Source organism: Acomys russatus, chromosome 3 (assembly GCF_903995435.1).
Source record: "Acomys russatus chromosome 3, mAcoRus1.1, whole genome shotgun sequence".
Lineage (NCBI taxonomy): Eukaryota > Metazoa > Chordata > Mammalia > Rodentia > Muridae > Acomys > Acomys russatus.
The window spans coordinates 81,244,917-81,268,386 of NC_067139.1; the positions used below are offsets into that span (position 1 = coordinate 81,244,917).

At 44.5% G+C, this 23,470-nt stretch overlaps 1 protein-coding gene across 1 annotated transcript; it reads left to right on the forward strand.

Annotated features, from left to right (window-relative positions):
- Window positions 1-22,161: 22,161 nt before the first annotated feature.
- On the forward strand, window positions 22,162-22,603 carry LOC127186762 (histone H3.3A-like). The gene has a single exon (XM_051143006.1). The coding sequence runs from the start codon at window positions 22,162-22,164 to the stop codon at window positions 22,558-22,560; it is 399 nt and encodes a 132-aa protein (XP_050998963.1). The 3' UTR covers window positions 22,561-22,603.
- Window positions 22,604-23,470: the final 867 nt, after the last annotated feature.

Sequence of the window (23,470 nt, forward strand, 5' to 3'; positions counted from 1 at the left end):
TTGCCCATGGCCTCTAGGAATACAATGGAATAAACAGCAAAAGTGAAATGACTGGAGGATGCCAGGCTCCTGAAGATGGTGAGACATCAGCTGGTTCCCATGCTGGGCCGCTTCCCACAGTGGTACCAGTTCTGGTGATTTTCTAGCAGGGTATACAGGGCTCAGCACACAGTTACATCTGGGTCAGATTTATTACAAAGGAATGAATGGTGCATCCATCTGAGGAAAGGAGAACCAAGCCTACACAGGGTCCTTCCAAGTCTCATGGGACATACATAATTCAACAAATGTGCCCAGCATTTATTGGAAATCTGTGACATGGTTGTCCTGTGCCTACTGGGTTCTGGACTCACAGAGAAGCCGGTGTTCTGCATAAGCACCATGGTTGTATACAGAGCTTCTGGTGTGCACCACTTTTATCAGTGAGTGGTTGGAACCTTTCTGAACACCAGTTTCACATGTGCCAGGTTAAGGCCAACTTTGTAATATCAGGATGTTGGGGGAAAGTGCGCTTAATGCTTTGTGTATTCATGAGCAGAACGGGTAGAGTCCTAGGGTATCCCTTCATTGCTAGGAGGTAGGGTCAAGACCACTGCCTTTGGCATCCTCCTCCTGGGCAATGATAGGCAAGGGATAGAAGTCTGTTCATGGTAGTGTCTGCAGTAAGTCTGACTGATAACAAGTCATGGCAGATGGATTTAAGTTTAGATATTGTAGATATGATTTCAAACTGTGGATTTGTTTCATTTGCCTTGCCATTTTCCATAGGTTTCTGTGGTGGAAGCAACTATAGATTAACAGTGAAAGTGAAGACAAAACATACATAAGTATTTTAAGCCTAATACATAGGAAATAGAATTGAGAGGCTTATGACTGACTTTTTGAGTCTGTGTGTATATTGAGAATGAATTTCTAACCAAGAAAATAATCACTTAGGAAACTGTAATGTGCTCATTTGCCTATAGACTGCCAACTCTTATCTCAGCAGCAAAATAAGGCATGTCTGTATCCTGAGTTTATGCGTATTTAGGATAAAATATTTTACTTACATGGAAGGAAAAAGCTACCGTAAGACTATAAAATATGCCAAAATAATATTGTCTACATAAGAAAAATCAACTGTGAAGAACAGCAAACAATATCACACACCTTCCTACTTAGTCTTTGCTTCATGAGACCTGAGATTGAAAGTTTGCACACACTACCATATCTGGATAATCATGTCATTTGTATAATATGAACATTTTTTGCCATATTCCCAAATTTTAGAGATCCTAAACAGAGAAAACTACAATGACCTTAATGGGTAAAACATAGATGTTGATGTAAATTACTGGTTTTTTTGTTACATTAAAAAAAAATTTCTACACGTAAATACAATATACTACATAGAACAAAAAGAGCCATGGCATAATCAGGAACTATATAGATGTTACATAGCGTTTTAGCTGTTTGTGTTTGGCAACCTTGAAGAAAACAGCTGTCCTACCTTGGTGAGTCTAAAGTTCTGCATGTAAATCAGATTCTATCATATCTCATCTCTAGCAACGTAAGACATCTATCCAGACCTAAAATAACCAGTAAACAAGTAGGCAAACTGTAAGGCTAAACTATGTGCTCTTCAACCCCATCAGAGACTTGAGAAGGAATAGACTTAATTACCCGAGTGAACCGGAAGTGCGGGTAGCAGCTTCTAAAATGAAAAAAATGACAGAGACAATTTGCTGCCAGATCAGTCACCCAAAACTCTATAATGTTGGAGAATCACCTTTAGCCTTCAGGCGCAGTATATCTGACAGACATATTTGTGAAGCAGGAAGTGTTGAGGACTTGCTTACCCTGTCTTGGCAGAGATTGGCCATCGACTCTGCCTGCATCCAAACTTGCCCACTTTCAGGCAGAATTCTGTCTGTGGCAGAAATGAGGACATTTTGCCCAGTGGCTTGTTGCCCACATTTGAAGTCATCTCTACAAGGAGGTTCTTTGATGCTCGTCATTTTCTTTGAGGTAGGCTGGGTGTTGCCAGAAGTTAACCTGTCTTCTTGTCAAAGAATCCTTAAAAGAATAAAAACATCTTTAAATGTCATATTCTGTAGGTGTCTGAGGTTTTTTTCTTTGTTTGTTTGTTTGTTTGTTTGTTTTCGTTTTTTGAGACAGGGTTTCTCTGTGTAGCCTTGGATGTCCTGGACTCACTTTGTAGACCAGGCTGGCCTCGAACTCACAGCGATCCGCCTGCCTCTGCCTCCCGAGTGCTGGGATTAAAGGCGTGTGCCCCCACGCCCGGCCTGTCTGAGGTTTTTAAAAGACCTTATCTAATGACATTATTTTATCTATCTATAGTGTCCCGTCCAGCAGGACCAGTAATTACAGGGTCACAAGGGGAGCCATACCTGAAATGGGACGGAAAAGAAAGAAAGAGTAGCGTTCCTATCAATGTCCGTTTATTGAATCAAAAGCAAAAGGTTATATGGGGTGGGGGCAGGAACTAAGCAGTAGGAGGGGTCCGAGAGCTAACTATCTCTCCGGAAGTCCGAGCTAACCTGCTAAACAACATCTGCATAAGCTGAAAGGAAGTTATGCAGAGGCTGAAAGAAGGAAGTTAGCTTTGGAATGGGGCAGCAGTATTTTTTCATAGCCAGTAGACTTTTAGCCTTGAATGACCCCGGGCTGGCTCCGAACATCCTCCCCTTCCTTATTAAGTAGAAGCAGAGTGAGAGAGGGGTGGGGGAGTAGAGCTTGACCCCCCTCGAGATGGGCGTTGCGTTAAGAGGTCAATGTGTGGCCACTTTTTCAGGTCACACATGTCCCCAACCTCCCAGACGCGTTTGCAGGGGACAGGAAAAGGATAGTAACATCCTTTATGCGTGTCAGCCTGTATGCAGTCAGGCGTGCTCCTCAGGAATCTACTGAGCTGTCTGGCATGGTTCCCTGCAGTGCTTAGCCTCGCACCCTCTCAAATGAATAAATGACTCAAGGCCTTAGTTCTCAGCTTGTTGAAGTCGAGGCCACTTTTAGCCGCATTATCAGGAGTGGCATGGTCATCCGTCTCGGGGTCCAGTCATTCGAGCCTGTGGTAATGAACTTCCACATGGGTGGGTCCCTTTATGGCAGAGTCTATCTTGCATTTGACAAAGTCAGGAATATTTCTGAAAGCCAAAAAGTCCAAAAGATATTAGTAGCAAGAACCCTATAAGAGGTCCCAGCAGCGAAGAGAGGAGGGTAGTCAGAAGAGGGGAAGCAGAAAACCAATTTTTATACCAGGAGTCAGCTCTATCTCGCTCCCACTTACGATTTTCTAAACTTTCTCCGACCTTTCTCATTGCTATCTTCTACAATCCCAGTTTTATCGGTATAGAAACAGCATTCTTCTCTGAGTGCTGCACATAATCCCCCTTGTTGTAAAAACAGCAAATCTAGCCCAATCCTATTTTGCAGTACCACTTGTGCAAGGGAGGAAAGTGAATCCTTTAAAGCTGCCATAGCAACCTGTATTTCAGCAATATCCTTATCTATGGTTGCATTAAGCTGGTGATAGTTTTGATTGGAGATCACTAAAGAGGAAATGCCCGTCCCGGCTCCGACAGCCCCAAGCCCCAGTAGAACCTCGATGGTTGCGGCAGTAATAGGCTCACGTTTGACCCTGGACGGTGTACCCAGAGGAGTCCAGAAGTTGAGAAATTCATCTGTAGAATAAACTGTTAATCGAGGAAGTAGCTGAACAAGCACACAGTAATCATATTGCTGTACCACAATAAACGGGGTTAGGGCAGTGGAACATGCCAAATAGGTATCACTTGGGGCTACCAGGTAGGTGGAGCCACCACTGACCTCAAGGGTCTGATTACACAAAGGGGAAATAATGGAAGGTAAACGCATCCTGGGTCCCTTGATGCAGAGCCCCAGGCCTGAGACTTGGGCCAGGGTCGTGCCTTCCCTGGCTTCTGGGTTCCAGCGAACCAGGGAGGAGTCGTCAGTAATGGTAAGATCGCCAAGGATAGCAATGCCCTCATAAAAAAAAGGGGGGGGGAGCATGGTAACATAACCAACAATCATCTGCAAAGTTGGGACAAATAGAGTGCAGGGCAGACCAGGATTCATTAACCATGGTCAGGATAATTTTAACAGAGGGTGAGGGACTGGGAGGTACGGTGGGTTGAAACAGGGTGGTATGGGGCGTAACAGTGGCTGTTGGGTGGCGTGCACCCTTATCAGACTGCTGGTTCTGTTAAGACCTGATTTGGGCCAATGGCCACTGGTTTTGAATTGGGAATGGTTTTGAGTAGTTTAATTTTAAAAGTGAGGCCAGGATCATATCCAATTGTATATAACCTAAGTCCCCACTCCAGGCCTCAGTCCTCCCATGTGACTTTCTTTCCTTTGTCAGTAAAGGGAATCACAAGGGGGTTACACCATTTACTACAGTCACGCGTGCCAGAGGGGTCAACTGTCTCTGGAGGGTTCTTTCTTTTGACAGTTATATAATCCCAAGAAGATGAAGGTTTCCAATAGGTATCTCCCGTGGTCTCACATCCCCAAGCGGCACACAGTAAAAGTCACTAGAGAAGCCGCATTTGTGACCAAGCGAGTGGTCTCTGTGTCCCCTGGGACACACATAAATGGGTATTACTCCCAAAAAGTGACTGGGCACTTGTCCATCACATCCTGGTTGGACACTCTTAGGCTGGAGATCCAATGGCTTTTCTTGGGGCATATAATGGGAGGGCGTTCCCCAGGCCTCGCTGGCCCCCAAGGCAAGCATAGATAAGTCCACTTCCAAGGTAGGCCAGGGTGTTTGATGAGTGGTAGAGGAAGAGGAGTTAACGATGTCCCCTGCCCCATTCATAATTACCCAGGTATAGTTGTACATCTGATAGGAGGCAGACAAGGCTGTGTGTCCGAGGCAAGCCAGGAGCAGGAAAAGGCTGAATGGAAGTCAAAGCACAATTAAAGCCTTTCCTCAGGGCGTTCTTCCCTGGGTGAATCAATCTGTTTAATTAGGCGCTCAGGCAGCCAATGGGCATTCCCCTCCTTTGAGTCATAGACACAGGCATGTCCCTTTCCCCAAATAAGGATAGGGTTGGGACCCTGCCACTGCGAGGTGAATGGATCTTTCCATAAGGCTTGAGCATACGTCTGAGAGGTTGTAGCGTGCCATAAGCAATCCGTTGCTGATCTGTGATTTTTGTCTAGGGTAAGGAAATTTTGTGGCCAGAATGGGCTCCTATTGCCAGATGTACACTTTGGGATACTTTATGGGCAAAGGGGTCAACATCAGCACAGAGTCTGATATAATCATTAATATCCTTACCCCTTGTATGGCCGCACAAAGCGGTTTTACATGCACCATTAGCATTTTCATAAGCAAGCTGTTTTAAAAGCTTATTTTCAGATTCGTCTGGCCCCAAGACTCTCTCTGCGGTCTCAAATAGACCTGCAATGAAATCACTGTAAGGTTCATGGGGGGCCCTGAACTACTTTAGTTAACAGGGTGGTGAGAGAGCCCTTCCCTGGTAGAGCATGCCATGCCCCCACGGCTGCATTTTTCACTTGGGCAAGAAGCCCAGGAGGTAATGCCACTTGCTTTGTTTCTGAAGAATAGCGGCCCTGCCCCGTTAATTTATCAAAAGTCCAGGAAGAAGAAGTGGACTTTCTTTGATTATTTTTTGCTGTTTCTGGACAGCGGTCCATGAAATCAGCTTTCCAGAGTATATATTGTCCATGCTGGAGGACCGATTGGCCAAGTTTGAGCCATTCTCCTGGGACGAGGTAGCCCTCGGGGGCAAGAGAATCAAGCAGAGAAAGAGTAAAAGGAGCGGTGGGCCCATAGTTTTTAACCGCACGATGGAGTTTCTTTATGATCTTGAATTTTAGGGGCTTAAAAGTTGGATTGGAGTTACAGATGGCTGTGAGTTGCCATGTGAGTGTTGGGAATTGAACATGGGTCATCAAGAAGAGGAGCCAGTGTGATGCTCTTTTAAGCCATCTCTCCAGCACCTGCTATCACTTTTACATGTGTTGTGGGTTCAACTCTGGCAATGAGACTTGCTAGGCAAGTGCCTTCGGGAACTGAGCCATCTTTCTGGTCCTGATAAAGTAGGTTCTTCATAGTGGCAACAGTGGCACAGTATGCCTTGGGAAGCCCATGTTATAACATAGAACGAAGCAGGGCCCTGGTCTTATGTACCACACCTGCACTCTCCCACAGTGTGTGCACAGCTGTCATGTCCATCACTGGCTGGGACAGACAGCCAAAGAATTGCGGATCAGAGTATGACAAGTGCTTTTTACTGGTCTGGCTGCCTTCCACTCTGTGGAACTCTCCACTTGAAAGGCCTTGGCTCACTTGTTTTTATGACACTCTAAGTCCCAGAGCCTAGCTTTCATCCTGCATCCTTCTTTTCCTGACCAGCTAGTCTGCAGGCCCAACTCTGCCTGCCTCTTTGCCATGACTGCCTCCTTACAGCATCCCTCCAAGTCTTGCCCCGAAGGCACCCTTCTCCTTGCCTGGGAAAAACCACTAGAAGGAGTGGCCAGCCCCCTGTGGCCTTTGGAGCCCAGAGACCCTTCAGGGAAAGCTCTATATTAGGCTCCTGGTGCTGGCATCCCAACTAAGGGTTCTTAGAGCTGAGCCTCCCACTGCCCAGGGGAATAGGGTGTGGGAGAAGAACTGAGGAGAGGGGAGCCTAATGAAGCCAAGAGGTGCTCGGGGTCAGCATCCTAGTGCTCTGTCTGGTACATAGTTGAGCAGATGTCTGGGATGCAGGCTTGTGCTTGGAAAGCCTAACATAGGTCCCAGTTCGAGGAGGAGGAGGAGGAGGAGGAGGAGGAGGAGGGAAGGTGGCGCCTATTGGTTATGACCCCTGAAAATATACTACAGACTCTCTGTTTCTTGGACCACTGTGATGGGAGTGAACAGCTGTTGTCTACTATACTCTGCTATCACCACAATACTGTGCTCAAGCTCACAGCACCAAACAGATACAATCATTGATATAGGAAGCCAAAATAATTACATCATCTCTTATGTTGCTTTGATCAGGAATTTGTCACAGCTATGCAAAATAACTATTACAGCCCTAATTCCAAACAAGGCTGCATTAGCAGTTTCTGGAGTTAGGATTTGAGCCATATTTGTAGGAGCATGCAATTCCACCTCCAGAAACACACAATCTTAAGAGGTTTTCACATTGAGTTACTTCTGACCTGAGGAGCTATCTCAGTTGCTCAAATCTCTTGGTTGTGAGAGTGCAGACTTGTGTCTGATCCCCAGCACCTAGGCAGAACTCTAGGTTTCTACTTTGTGCTGACTGTCCAGGCCCTGGGAGGGGAGACCAGACTGTCTCTCCGGAGCTCACTGGCTGGTCAGTCTAGCTAAGCTGGTGATGTCCAGGTGCCAGCGAGAGATTAGGCCACAAAGGACAAGGTGGACAATAGGAGGTAACAGGTTCCTGAGAACGCTGCAGGTTGACCTTTGCTCTTTGCCCTGCATACAGCTGCACCTCCGATACCTTCCCTGTCACTGTGCCCTTTGTTGATCAGTGGAATCGAATCGAAGACTCAGAAATGAATCCACACACATATCATCACTTGATTTTTGACAAAGAAGCCAAATCTATTCAATGGAAAAAGGATAGCATCTTCAACAAATGGTGCTGGTCTAACTGGAGGTCTACATGTAGAAAAATGCAACTGGACCCATATTTGTCACCATGCACAAAACTCAAGTCCAAGTGGATTAAAGACCTCAACATAAAACCAGAGACACTAAGTCACTTAGAAGAAAAAGTGGGGAAGAGCCCGGAACATATAGGCACAGGAGACAATTTCCTGAACAGAACACCAACAGCCCTGGCCTTAATGTCAACAATTAATAAATGGGACCTCATGAGGCTGAGAAGCTTCTGTAAGGCAGAAGACACTGTCAACAGAACAAAGTGACAGCCTACAGACTGGGAAAAGATCTTCACCAACCCTTCATCTGACGAAGGTCTAATATCCAAAATACTTAAAGAACTCAAGAAATTAAACACCACCAAACCAAATAAACCAATTAAGAAATGAGGCTCAGAACTAAACAGAGAATTCTCAACAGAGGAATATCAAATGGCTGAGAAACACTTAAAGAAATGCTTAGTGTCTTTAGTCATAAGAGAAATGCAAATCAAAACAACTCTGAGATTCCTTCTTACACCCATTAGAATGGCTAAGATCCAAAATTCAAATGACAACACATGCTGGCAAGGATGTGGGGAGAGAGGAACACTCCTTCATTGCTGGTGGGAATGCAAACTTGTACAACCACTTTGGAAATCTATCTGGCGCTTTCTCAGAAAAATAGGAATAGGGCTTCCTCAAGACCCTGTGCTCAACCATGTTCATAGCAGCCTTATTCATAATAGCCAGAACTTGGAAACAGCCTAAGTGTCCCTCAGTTGAAGAATGGGTAAAGAAAAGTGGTACATATACACTATGGAATACTACTCAGCTACTAAAAACAAGGAAATCCAGAGATTTGTGGACAAATGGATGGGACTAGAGATGATCATAATGAGTGAGTTAACCAAGAAGCAGAAAGACTTACATGGTATATACTCACTTATAACTTGGCACTAGTCCAAAAGGCATGTCCTGTGGAAGACTTCACTTACCAAGAGATTGGGATAGATGTGAGGACATCTTACTGAGACTCTAAGTGAGAGAAATATAGGACACGGGGAAATAGAAGGATCCAGAGGGTCCTAGTAATCTACAAGAAAAAAATCATGATGGGTGGATCTGGGCCCAGGGTGGTTTGCTCAAACTACTGCATCAACCACAGACAATACAAGTAGTAAACATCGTATCCCTACTCAGATCTACCCAATGGACAGGACATTCTCCACAGTTATGTGGAGAGCGGGGACTGACTTTGACATGAACTCTGGTGCTCCATATTTGCCTACCTTCCCTTGGTGGGGTGGCCTGGTGGCACTCAAAAAAAGAATAAGCAGGTTACCAAGATGAGATTTGATATCCTATGATATCCTATAGACCTAGGGCAGGGCAATAGGGTGAAAGCGGGAGGGAGTGAGGAACGGGAGGATACAAGTGATGGGATAGCAATTGAGTTATAATCTGAATAAATTAATTAAATAATGAATAAATAAATAAATAAAAGAAGTCAGAAGAACCCCAGGAGGCTATGAGTGGGGGCTATGGAAAAAATAAGCTGAGTAAATTATTCCAGTGGGGTTGTGTCCTCGATCATGGGAAGGGTCAGAGGCTCAGTTTAGTACTAGAATGGCAGCTGCTAGCAGCATAGAAGGCATTACAACAGATGGAATTCATCAATGGCTGCACCTTAGCAACCGCAAGGACAAACTGTTTCAATTGAGTTATAGTGAAGGCCTTTAGCAAAGCTTCTTTCCATGGTGGGACAGAATCAAACCCTGTAATGGTAGTTTTCACATTTACGGGATTGTGGTATGGGGTCTATAAGGCCTGTAATGCTGCATGGTGCCCTGTCAGCAGTGTCCTTTCAAACCACTGAGCCACCTGCAAACAACTAAACCAACTGCTATGGCAGATGAAACAGTAGTAGGGGCATCCCCCATACCCGTAGATACATGGTAAAAGTGTGGCATGACCACAGCATCAACAGAACAGAAAGCTGTAGCATACAAATGACCACAGCATCATGTGCCTGTAGAAAGGAAGAGGAAATGTAGCCAGTGGGTCTAGTTAAGAACAGTGTGGATGGTAGCAACTCATGAGACAGCCTGTGTCAGTCTGTCCCGAGAGTGGAGCTGTGTTTAGAGGCCTCACTTCATGGAAGGGCAAACAGGAAAATGAAGACTGGCAAGTGCTGGTTCAGCCATAGTGAGGACACAGGTGTAGGAGGAAAGATATAACCGAGTTCAAGAGGACTCAGAGCTTCTGGGAGCTTTCACTAGATCAGCCCGCAGCCCACTGAGATCTTCTGAGAAACAGGAACCAGATGCCCTGACCAAAGCCCAGGCCGACTGCCCTCAGGTGCCACTAGAGGCTGCTCATTGTGTTGGTGTGGTCTGGTCACACGGAGAGACAACAGGGAATCAAAAATAGCTCAAACTACTGGAATTCCTAAAGACTGTCATACTAATACTGTGTACCCTCCAGTCAAGTGGAGCCGGATCCTAACGGTGGGATTAGCACATCCGTGCTATGATGGGGCACATGTATGTGTCAGTTTGCTCAGAAAATGAGTGCCAAAAACCTCTATAGGACCTATGCTTGTCAGCGAGGAACACAAACATACCCTCTCCTGTGTGCACACCACCACAGGGTTTTCCTTACATTTTTTGCAAGCAAACAACGGGTGAAGCTACCATCACTGTCTTACCCAACTTAATGTTGGGCTTGCACACCCACAGAGAATTGACAGTGACAAGGAGAATCATATCTCAAAGACTGAGGTGTGGAACTGGGTTGAAGACAACCAGGTACCCTGAGACCCCCATCAGCTTTATGATCCTCCTGGAGCTGGGCTAACTGAAGGAGAGATTGAGTTATTAAAGAGCACTAAATGGTTTAAGTCAAAAATGGTACTCGCAGATGCCATAGAATTTTGTAATGACAATTCTAGTGAGAGGATAGGCTTTCTCCCTATGAAAGGCCAACCAGGGAAGTTCCTGTGACACTGAAATCAGACAGGATTCTCACCTGGTTATTAGGTTCGTGCCAGAAGTAGCTGATAAGGCCCCTAGTCTTGAAGACACCACATGCTTTGCTTAAAGGTCACAGAGAAACCAGCTGAGCCTGACCTGAAAGTTCCCTCCTTACTGAATGGCCTTCACAGTACTGAAAGCTGCTTGGGGGAGAAGTGTCACCCACCTTTCTGTGTCGTTACAGACCGTGTATGCTACTATACCAGGCTCTGCCTGCTGGTGCAATATTGTTGCTGCTATCATGGGTACAAACACAGCTCTCTGACGTGCTCCACCAAAAGGAATTTCTGTCTGGTTCTGTAAGATACAATAGAAACCTGTAGGCATGGGGCAGAAGCTCCAGGAGGGAAGCAAATGTTACTGTTTTGCTAAGCGGATGTGGTAAGTCTGACAACATGCCTTCTAAACACCTGTGCTTACTCACACCCGTAGATCGCTGTTGCTGGCAGCTGCAGCTGATCATGGAAGGAAACTTCCTTTTCACACAAGATGGTGTGTGACAGGCACTAATAGCAACTGATGAAGATCTTGAGAGTGAGTGACTAGGATTGTGGCATTAGTGGCCCAATACTTAGTCAGAAGCACACCTCTGTACCACCCTCTCTGAGGCTCAGGGAACACTGTGGAAAAGGGGATGGGAAGAACCCTTAAGAGAAGGATGCTCCATTTTCCCTAAGGGGGTTGGGTAGGTATTTGTTTGCTTTCTTGGGCTACAGATGATTATTTTCATTGAGAGTTGGTTATAAGTTACTATTGGCCTTATTTAGAGAGAAAACAGATTAGAATCGGGGATGTCTCTATCTTTCTTGTATGTATGGAGATAGGGGTTGAAAAGAAACAAGAGGAAATATAAAAATATACAGGGATGATAGGAAAAAAGTAGATTATTGAATCTATTCCTCAACTTAAGGCCACAAATAAGATTATTTTTAATTCATTGGTATAGATTGTATACTGATGCAAAATATGTTTAATTTTGATTCATTGGTAGAATTCAAATTTAAGATTATTCTTCACACATTATAGATATTTCTACTCTAATATAAGATATTGTGCCCATACAATTCAATCACAGTACAAGGTTTACTTCCAAGACTTTCAAGGTGCTATTGTAGGTTTTTTAGGATAACTAAGTAACACAAGCTAGTTGTTAGTTGAACAAATCATGGTCATGTCAATTACTAGTCTATTTTTATCACAAGAATATACATCCAAAGTTTAACAGATATGATTCTATAGTGTTCGGAGCCAGCCCGGGGTCATTCAAGGCTAACAGTCTACTGGCTATGAAAAAATACTGATGCCCGTTCCAAAGCTAACTTCCTTCTTTCAGCCTCTGTATAACTTTCTTCTTTCAGCCTCTGCATAACTTCCTTTCAGCTTATGCAGATGTGGTTTAGCAAGTTAGTCGGACTTTCTGAGAGATAGTTAGCTACACATTCTCGGGCCCCTCCTACTGCTTAGTTCCTGCCCCCACCCCATATAAGCTTTTGATTCAATAAACGGACCTTGATAGGAACGCTACTTGGTCTCGCCTCTTTCTTTTCCAGCCCATCATTTTAGGTATGGCTCCCCTCCCGACCCTGTAATTAGTTGTCCTGCTGGACAGGACAAGTGGCGCCCATTGTGGCCACGAGGTACGAGCCCTCTACTGTGACGAAGACCCTTTGTGGGCAAAAGTTTAAAAGCCACCATGGTCAAGTTTCTCACCGAGGTCAAACTGAAAGATCTTCTGATCATCTCCAGTGTGGGCCTGCTGCTCACAAGACCTCTCCACACTTAGGTAAATGTTCATCTCTGTCAATACGATGGGTAAAAGTCTCTCAAAGGAAGTGCAATTTATTCACCACCTTAAAAGTTGTCTCAGGGAAAGAGGGGTTAGAGTTAAGAAAAAAAGACCTTGTACGTTTTTTCTTATTTGTTTCCCAAGTCTGTCCTTGGTTTGTCATTGATGGTCCTAATATTAATCCTGACCGTTGGGACCGTGTTCGTCGAGAGTTAGATTCCTATTCTTCCCAACATGGTCCTGTGACTGTTCCTCTTCAAACTTTTAATTGCTGGACTTTAATTAAAGATCTTAACTCTACTGATGCCCCTGCCATTTCTTCCGCGATTGCTTCAGCGGAGGCCTTCATTTGGCCTTTATCTCGTTCCGCCTCCTTGGCCTCCCTGGAGTCGCACGGCTCCAAGTCGTTACAACGCCTAAAATCCCCCTGCCCTTCTGTTATCGTGGACATGGGGGATAACCCTCCTGCCTCCAATAAGCCTTTATATCCTTGCCTGTCCAAGCTCTCTTTAGCAGATGATGCCCCCACTAGCCAGGACCCTGCAACCCAGGCTTATCCTGTTGTTAAGACAGTCCCCACCTCGGATGACTTAAGCTCCTCTGAGGAAGCTACCTTAGAGGAAGAGGCCACCAGGTACCATAACCCAGATTGGCTGCCCCTTTCCTGCCCGCCCCCTTATCGGCCCCCTCCCATTATTGCCCCTGCACTTCAGCCTCACCTTCCCGGTAAATCCTCCTTACATTTGGCTAAACGCAACTTAAAACTAGAGATTCAAGACCTTAAAGAGGTTCTTACTCTTCAAAAGGAATACTCTGAACTTTCTATGGAGGTCCAATCCCTCCAAGATGCCCTCCAACAAGCTCTTCTACCTCCCGCCCCCAAGACAGGGGCCACAATTCAGCACCCTAGGGCCCCCTCTAAAAAATGCCCTATGCTAACATTTCCTGTGATGACCCGGCTTCAAGCCAATTCCAACGAGTCTTCTAGCGCCGAGGCCTCTACTGAGGATTCTCTGCCAGAGGGTGACGAGACAGCCGATGATTTAGAAGATACTGATGGTCATGGCTCAGATGATGAGGAACAGGGGGGCTCTGACCCCTCCCCTTCAGACTCCAATCCAACTTTTTTTTTTTTTCCAATCCAACTTTTAAGGCCCTAAAATTCAAGATCATAAAGAAACTCCATAGTGAGGTTAAAAACTATGGGCCCACCGCTCCCTTTACTCTTTCTCTGCTCAATTCTCTTGCCCCCGAGGGCTACCTCGTCCCAGGAGAATGGCTCAAACTTGGCCAATCGGTCCTCCAGCATGGACAATATTTACTCTGGAAAGCTGATTTCATGGACCGCTGTCCAGAAACAGCAAAAAATAATCAAAGAAAGTCCACTTCTTCTTCCTGGACTTTTGATAAATTAACGGGGCAGGGTTGCTATTCTTCAGAAACAAAGCAAGCGACATTACCTCCCAGGCTTCTTGCCCAAGTTAAAAATGCAGCCGTGGGGGCATGGCACGCTCTACCAGGGAAGGGTTCTCTTACCACCCCGTTAACCAAAGTAGTTCAGGGCCCCCATGAACCTTACAGTGATTTCATTGCAGGTCTATTTGAGACTGCAGAGAGAGTCTTGGGGCCAGACGAATCTGAAAATAACCTTTTAAAACAGCTTGCTTATGAAAATGCTAATGGTGCATGTAAAACCATCTTGTGCGGCCATACAAGGGGAAAGGATATTAATGATTATATCAGACTCTGTGCTGATGTTGACCCCTTTGCCCATAAAGTATCCCAAAGTGTACATCTGGCAATAGGAGCCCATTCTGGCCCCAAAATTTTTTTACCCTAGACAAAAATCACAGATCAGCGGGGGATCGCTTATGGCACGCTACAACCTCTCAGACTTATACCTAAGCCTTATGGAAAGATCCATTCACCTCCCAGTGGCAGGGTCCCAACCCTATTCTTATTTGGGGAAAGGGACATGCCGGTGTCTATGACTCAAAGGAGGGGAATGCCCGTTGGCTACCTGAGCGCCTACTTCAACAGATTGATTCACCCAGGGAAAAACGCCCTGAGGAAAGGCTTTAATTGTGCCTTGTTACAGAAATATGACTTCATTCAGCCTTTCCTGCTCCTGGCCTGCCTCGGACACACAGCCTTGTCTGCCTCATATCAGATGTACAACTATACCTGGGTAATTATGAATGGGGCAGGGGACATCGTTAACTCCTCTTCCTCTACCACTCATCAAACACCCTGGCCTACTTTGGAAGTGGACTTATGTATGCTGGCCTTGGGGGCCTTCGAGGCCTGGGGAACCCCCTCCCATTATATGCCCCAAGATAAGCCATTGGATCTCCAGCCTAAGAGTGTCCAACCAGGATGTGGTGGACAAGTGCCCAGGCGCTTTTTGGGAGCAATACCCATTTATGTGTGTCCCAGGGGACACAGAGACCACTCGCTTGGTCACAAATGCGGCTTCTCTAGTGACTTTTACTGTGTCGCTTGGGGATGTGAGACCATGGGAGATACCTATTAGAAACCTTCATCTTCTTGGGATTATATAACTGTTAAAAGAAAGGACCCCTCTGGCACGTGTGACTGTAGTAAATGATGTAACCCCCTTGTGATTACCTTTACTGACAAAGGATAGAAAGTCACATGGGAGGACCGAGGCCTGGAGTGGGGACTTAGGTTATATACAATTGGATATGATCCTGGCCTCACTTTTAAAATTAAACTACTCAAAACCATTCCCAATTCAAAACCAGTGGCCATTGGCCCAAATCAGGTCTTACAGAACCAGCGGTCTGATACGGGTGCACGCCACCCAACAGCCACTGTTACGCCCCATACCACCCTGTTTCAACCCACCGTACCTCCCAGTCCCTCACCCTCTGTTAAAATTATCCTGACCATGGCTAATGAATCCTGGTCTGCCCTGCAGTCTATTTGTCCCAACCTTGCAGATGATTATTGGTTGTGTTACCATGCTTCCCCCCCCACCCCTTTTTTTATGAGGGCATTGCTATCCTTGGCGATCTTACCATTACTAATGACTCCTCCCTGGTTCGCTGGAACCCAGAAGCCAGGGAAGGCACGACCCTGGCCCAAGTCTCAGGCATGGGGCTCTGCATCAGGGGACCCAGGATGCATTTACCCTCCATTATTTCCCCTTTGTGTAATCAGACCCTTGAGGTCAGTGGTGGCTCCACCTACCTGGTAGCCCCAAGTGATACCTATTTGGTATGTTCCATTGGCCTAACCTCGTTTACTGTGGTACAGCAGTATGATTACTGTGTGCTTGTTCAGCTACTTCCTCGATTAACAGTTTATTCTACAGATGAATTTCTCAACTTCTGGACTCCTCTGGGTACACCGTCCAGGGTCAAACGTGAGCCTATTACTGCCGCAACCATCGAGGTTCTACTGGGGCTTGGGGCTGTCGGAGCCGGGACGGGCATTTCCTCTTTAGTGATCTCCAATCAAAACTATCACCAGCTTAGTGCAGCCATAGATAAGGATATTGCTGAAATACAGGTTGCTATGGCAGCTTTAAAGGATTCGCTTTCCTCCCTTGCACAAGTGGTACTGCAAAATAGGATTGGGCTAGATTTGCTGTTTTTACAACAAGAGGGATTATGTGCAGCACTCAGAGAAGAATGCTGTTTCTATACCGGTAAAACTGGGATTGTAGAAGATAGCAATGAGAAAGGTCAGAGAAAGTTTAGAAAATCGTAAGCGGGAGCGAGATAGAGCTGACTCCTGGTATAAAAATTGGTTTTCTGCTTCCCCTCTTCTGACTACCCTCCTCTCTTCGCTGCTGGGACCTCTTATAGGGTTCTTGCTACTAATATCTTTTGGACTTTTTGGCTTTCAGAAAGATTACTGACTTTGTCAAAAGCCAGATAGACTCTGCCATACAGGGACCCACCCATGTGGAAGTTCATTACCACAGGCTCGAACGACTCGACCCCGAAGCGGATGACCATGCCGCCCCTGATAATGCGGGTAAAAGTGGCCTCGACTTCAACAAGCTGAGACCTAAGGGCTTGAGTCGATTGTTCATTTGAGAGGGTGCGAGGCTAAGCACTGCAGGGAACCATGCCAGACACCTTGGTAGGTTCCTGAGGAGCACGCCTGACTGCATACAGGCTGACGCGAATAAAGGATGTTACTATCCTTTTCCTGTCCCCCGCAAACGCGTCTGGGAGGTTGGGGACATGTGTGACCTGAAAAAGTGGCCACACATTGACCTCTTAACGCAACGCCCATCTCGAGGGGGATCAGGCCTCTACTCCCCCGCCTCTCTCTCACTCTACTTCTACTTAATAAGGAAGGGGAGGATGTTCGGAGCCAGCCTGGGGTCATTCAAGGCTAAAAGTCTACTGGCTATGAAAAAATACTGCTGCCCCATTCCAAAGCTAACTTCCTTCTTTCAGCCTCTGCATAACTTCCTTTCAGCTTATGCAGATGTTGTTTAGCAGGTTAGCTCGGGACTTCCGGAGAGATAGTTAGCTCTCGGACCCCTCCTACTGCTTAGTTCCTGCCCCCACCCCATATAACCTTTTGCTTTTGATTCAATAAACGGACATTGATAGGAACGCTACTCTTTCTTTCTTTTCCGTCCCATTTCAGGTATGGCTCCCCTCGCGACCCCGTAATTACTGGTCCTGCTGGACGGGACACTATAGATAGATAAAATAACATCATTAGATAAGGTCTTTTAAAAACCTCAGACAGGCCGGGCGTGGTGGCACACACCTTTAATCCCACCACTCGGGAGGCAGAGGCAGGCGGATCGCTGTGAGTTCGAGGCCAGCCTGGTCTACAAAGTGAGTCTAGGACAGCCAAGGCTACACAGAGAAACCCTGTCTCAAAAAACGAAAACAAACAAACAAACAAACAAAAACAAAAACAAAAACAAAAAAAACCTCAGACACCTACAGAATATGACATTTAAAGATGTTTTTATTCTTTTAAGGATTCTTTGACAAGAAGACAGGTTAACTCCTGGCAACACCCAGCCTACCTCAAAGAAAATGACGAGCATCAAAGAACCTCCTTGTAGAGATGACTTCAAATGTGGGCAACAAGCTACTGGGCAAAATGTCCTCATTTCTGCCACAGACAGAATTCTGCCTGAAAATGGGCAAGTTTGGATGCAGGCAGAGTCGATGGCCAATCTCTGCCAAGACAGGGTAAGCAAGTCCTCAACACTTCCTGCTTCACAAATATGTCTGTCAGATATACTGCGCCTGAAGGCTAAAGGTGATTCTCCAACATTATAGAGTTTTGGGTCACTGATCTGGCAGCAAATTGTCTCTGTCATTTTTTCATTTTGGAAGCTGCTACCCGCACTTCCGGTTCACTCGGGTAACTAAGTCTATTCCTTCTCAAGTCTCTGACGGGGTTGAAGAACAGATAGTTTAGCCTTACAGTTTGCCTACTTGTTTACTGGTTATTTTAGGTCCGGATAGATGTCTTACGTTGCTAAAGATGAGATATGAGAGAATCTGATTTACATGCAGAACTTTAGACTCACCACGCTAGGACAGCTGTTTTATTCAAGGTTGCCAAACACAAACAGCTAAAACACTGTGAATGTAACATCTATATAGTTCCTGATTATTCCATGGCTCTTTTTGTTCTATGTAGTACATTGTATTTATGTGTAGAAATTTTTTTTTTAATGTAACAAAAAACCCAGTAATTTATGTCAACATCTATGTTTTACCCATTAAGGTCATTGTAGTTTTCTCTGTTTAGGATCTCTAAAATTTGGGAATATGGCAAAAAATGTTCATATTATACAAATGACATGATTATCCAGATATGGTAGTGTGTGCAAACCTTCAATCTCAGGTCTCATGAAGCAAAGACTAAGTAGGAAGGTGTGTGATATTGTTTGCTGTTCTTCACAGTTGATTTTTCTTATGTAGACAATATTATTTTGGCATATTTTATAGTCTTACGGTAGCTTTTTCCTTCCATGTAAGTAAAATATTTTATCCTAAATACGCATAAACTCAGGATACAGACATGCCTAATTTTGCTGCTGAGATAAGAGTTGGCAGTCTATAGACAAATGAGCACATTACAGTTTCCTAAGTGATTATTTTCTTGATTAGAAATTCATTCTCAATATACACACAGACTCAAAAAGTCAGTCATAAGCCTCTCAATTCTATTTCCTATGTATTAGGCTTAAAATACTTTGTATGTTTTGTCTTCACTTTCACTGTTAATCTATAGTTGCTTTCACCACAGAAACCTATGGAAAATGGCAAGGCAAATGAAACAAATCCACAGTTTGAAATCATATCTACAATATCTAAACTTAAATCCATCTGCCATGACTTGTTATCAGTCAGACTTATTGCAGACACTACCATGAACAGACTTCTATCCCTTGCCTATCATTGCCCAGGAGGAGAATGCCAAAGGCAGTGGTCTTGACCCTACCTACTAGCAATGAAGGGATACCCTAGGACTCTACCCGTTCTGCTCATGAATACACAAAGCATTAAGCGCACTTTCACCCAACATCCTGATATTACAAAGTTGGCCTTAACCTGGCACATGTGAAACTGGTGTTCAGAAAGGTTCCAACCACTCACTGATAAAAGTGGTGCGCACCAGAAGCTCTGTATACAAACCATGGTGCTTATGCAGAACACCGGCTTCTCTGTGAGTCCAGAAGCCAGTAGGCACAGGACAACCATGTCACAGATTTCCAATAAATGCTGGGCACATTTGTTGCATTACGTATGTCCCATGAGACTTGGAAGGACCCTGTGTAGGCTTGGTTCTCCTTTCCTCAGATGGATGCACCATTCATTCCTTTGTAATAAATCTGACCCAGATGTAACTGTGTGCTGAGCCCTGTATACCCTGCTAGAAAATCACCAGAACTGGTACCACTGTGGGAAGTGGCCCAGCATGGGAACCAGCTGATGTCTCACCGTCTTCAGGAGCCTGGCATCCTCCAGTCATTTCACTTTTGCTGTTTATTCCATTGTATTCCTAGAGGCCATGGGCAAAGCACATCATTCAGTGAGTTCCCCAGTGGGTGCAGAGGGTAGGAAAATTGTTTTCTTCTTCTCCTTGAACGATGTTGTTCAGTGTTTTTCTTTGATTTAGATGACAACCATGAACCAATCAATCCTTTTTCATAAGGTAATTGTTGCAAATAACTTATCAGTATGGCCTAGGGCACAAAGAACAGACACAGTGAGATTACAGTGTATTTGAAAGCTGCAACCACTATGCTGGGCACAATCTAAACTATTCTAAGCCTGTGGCTTCAAATCCTACGTATTAACCAATACCTTGCCAATATGATGACTCCTGGGGTGGGTTCTGTCCCAACTGTCAACTGTCCACCTACCAGCTCTTCCAACCCCCTCTCAGAAGCTCCGCCTTCCACTTCCTGTCCTTCTGCCTAGCTGATTGGCCAAACAGTGCTTTATTGACAACTGCTACGTCCACTCAAGGCATTCCTCCACAGCTAATTCTGGACCACTTTCCAATTTATTGCTAGTGAGTAATACCTGCTTAACTGACTTCATTTTCTTATGGACATTGCTTCCATATCATAGATGACAAGTTTAATCCCTCCCTGTAAATAAAACATAAGGTTCAAACAAAAGCCCTATATCATTTAAGTAACTGAAATAAATGCTATTCTGATGAAATTTACATGCTGTAACTTCTTACTGTTTTTATACTTTAGCAATTTCTCTAGGCTACATCAAGTACATCAAGTAACATGTGTTTGATTGTTCTGAGTTACATTTACTTAAAACAACGAAATAATACCAAGTTATTTAAATCTAAGAAGGATAACCAAAACAGCAAAATATCCATCACTTTTCATCTAAAATATGCCCTTTTATATTCCCCCATTTTGCGTGATTAAACCACATTAAACTACAGAAATCAGTCAACAGGCTAGTAAGGGTTAAGGTTAAAGTTGGAATTTCCATGCACCAAAAAAATCTTATTAATTTATTTTTGGGGTTTTAAAACAGGGATTCTCTGTGTACTCTTGGCTGTCCTGGAACTCACACTGTATACCAGGCTGGTCTTGAACTCACAAGATCCACAGCCTCTGCCTCTGAAGTGCTAGCATTAAAGGCATGTGCAACCATTGCCTGGCTCCTAATCTTATACTTTGCTACAGTGTTTCGTTTCCAAGTGTTGATATATTTACTATAAGACATACAGAATTTTGTATACTTGAGAGGGAAAAATTGGAAAATATTTCAGGTTAAAATTATGAATGAATTATCACTACAAAGATGGTGAATCCCAAAATTAACTCTGGAGGAATTTCAACGTGAAGGAACCATTACTGGTGAGAGCTGAAAACACTTTTAAGAAGTAGATGAGAGAGGATGGAGAGATGGCTCCGTGGGAAGAGCACAGGCTCCTCTCCCAGAGGTCCTATGTCCATACCCAGCAACCACAGGGTGGTTCCCAATCGTCAATAATGGAACTGACGCCCTCTTCTGGCATGCAGGTGTACATGCAGATAGAGCACTCATATACATAAAATAAATAAATCTTTAAATTAAAGGAAGAGAAAAAGAAATAGACCAGTGGACAGGTTGACTATTGTACAAGATTGTCTTCCAGGCAGAATGTAGCACTGTTAAACTCACAGAGACTATGAGGACAGTCACAAGGTTGAGCTTATCAATGCTTTATCATGGAGAGATAATTCCACACTTCTTCCTGAAGATTCATAGGCAACTAAAGTTGCTAAGGGGAAGAATGTGGGAGGCCACAACATGCCCTGAGGAATGACAGGCAGTTAATGATTCTAAGAGAGGGAAAGACATTTCCTTAAGTGGTGTAGCCACTGGATAAGGTGCCCAAGGTTATAACAGCCTCTCACATATGTTCCTTTAAGAAACTCTAGTGAGAGGCTGGGGAGATGGCTCACAGGTTAAGAGCATTAAGGTCCTGAGTTCAGTTCTCAGCAACCATATGCTGGCTCATAACAATCTACAATGAGATCTGGTTTCCTCTTCTAATCCGCAGACAGAATAATGTATAAATTATAAACTAATCATAAAAAAGAAAACTATAACTAAACTCTTTTGAATGCAATGAGAGAGAGAGAGACACAGACAGACAGACAGACAGACAGAGGAGGGACCCATTAACGTCTACCCTGAGGAACAAGTTACAGCTCATAGCTCCTAGGAGAGCTTTAGGAGTGTGGCTCCTGGTAGATTAAGGACACTCCAGGGCTTGGCCACACACTCATGTGTATATGGCAGCAGTATTTACACTCAACGGTAATATAAAAAGTAGCACTGAGGGCTGGAGAGATGGCTCTCCTGCTCTTGCAGAGAGCTATAGGATATACATACATTTGGTTCTCAGCACCCACACAGTGGCTCAGGAACATCTGGGATTCCTTTTCAGGGAAACTGACCTACATGATCATCAGGCACATGTGTGGTACAAACATATACATATGTAGGTAAAACACCAATACACAACATAAAATCATTTTTAAAAGGTAAATACATCATGAAATTTAAAGTCAAATGTGAGCCATAAAGAAGCATGCCATTGAATTGTGTTCGCAGCCGTCGCCGTGCCGCCGGCGCTCTCTAACACCACTCGCTTGCCGAGCTCCAACCAAGGGAGAAGGGGGAGAAGTAAGGAGATGCCCTTACCATGGCTCCTACAAAGCATCCTGCCAGCAAATCCACCGGTGGCAAAGCACCCAGGAAACAAATGGCTAAAAAAGCCGTTCGCAAGAGTGCGCCCTCTACTGGAGGCGTGAAGAAACCTCATCGCTACAGGCCTGGTACTGTGACACTCTGTGAAATCAGAGGCTATCAGAAGTCCACTGAACTTCTCATTTGCATGTTCCCCTTTCAGCATCTGGTGCGAGAAATTGCTCAGGGCTTTAAAACAGATCTACGCTTCCAGAGTGCAGCTATTGGTGCTTTGCAGGAGGCAAGTGAGGCCTATGTGGTTGGCCTTCTTGAAGACACCAACCTGTGTGCTATCCATGCCAAACGTGTAACAATTATGCCAAAAGATATCCAGCTAGCACGCCTCATACACTGAGAACGTGCTTAAGAGTCCACTATGAGGGGAAACATTTCATTCTCAAAAAAAAAAAAAAAAAAAAAAAAGTTTTCCTCTTCCTATTATCAGTAGTTCTGAATGTTAGATATTTTTTCCATGGGGTCAAAAGGTACCTAAGTATATGATTGCGAGTGGAAAAATAGGGGACAGAAATCAGGTATTGGCAGTTTTCTCATTTTCATTTGTGTGTCAGTTTTTAATATAAATGCAAGGTGTAAAGCATTAATGCAAGCAAAATGTTCCAGTGAACACATTTCAACTGTTCAACTTTATACCAATTATAAATAAACCTGTTAAAATTTTCTGGACAGTGCCAGCATTTGGATTTTTAAAAAAGATTTATTTATTACATATTACATATACAGTGTTCAGCCTGCATGTATGCTTGCACACCAGAAGAGGACACCAGATCTCATTTAGACGGTTGTGAGCCACCATGTGGTTGCTGGGAATTGAACTCAGGACCTCTGGAAGAGCAGCCAGGGCCCTTAACCTCTAAGCCATCTCCCCAGCCCTGGATTTTTTTTTAAATAAGTAAATTTCTTATTGACAGCAACTAAATGGTGTTTGTAGCACTATTATCGTACTGCGGATTCCATCCATTCACTATACTTTTCTAACTGAGTTCTCCTACATGCAAGTACATGTTTTTAATGTTGTCTGCCTTCTGTGCTGTTCCTGTAAGTTTGCTATTAAAATACATTAAACTATAAAAACAAAAAGAAGAAGAAGAAGCATGCCATTAATCCCAGCACTCGTGAGGCACATGAAGACAGATTTATGGAGGCTGTAGGTCAGCCTGGTCTATACAGTGAATTCCAGTACACACAGAGATGTATAGTAAGACCCTGACTTGGAAAAAACAAGTGCTGCTGCTGCGGCTGCTGCT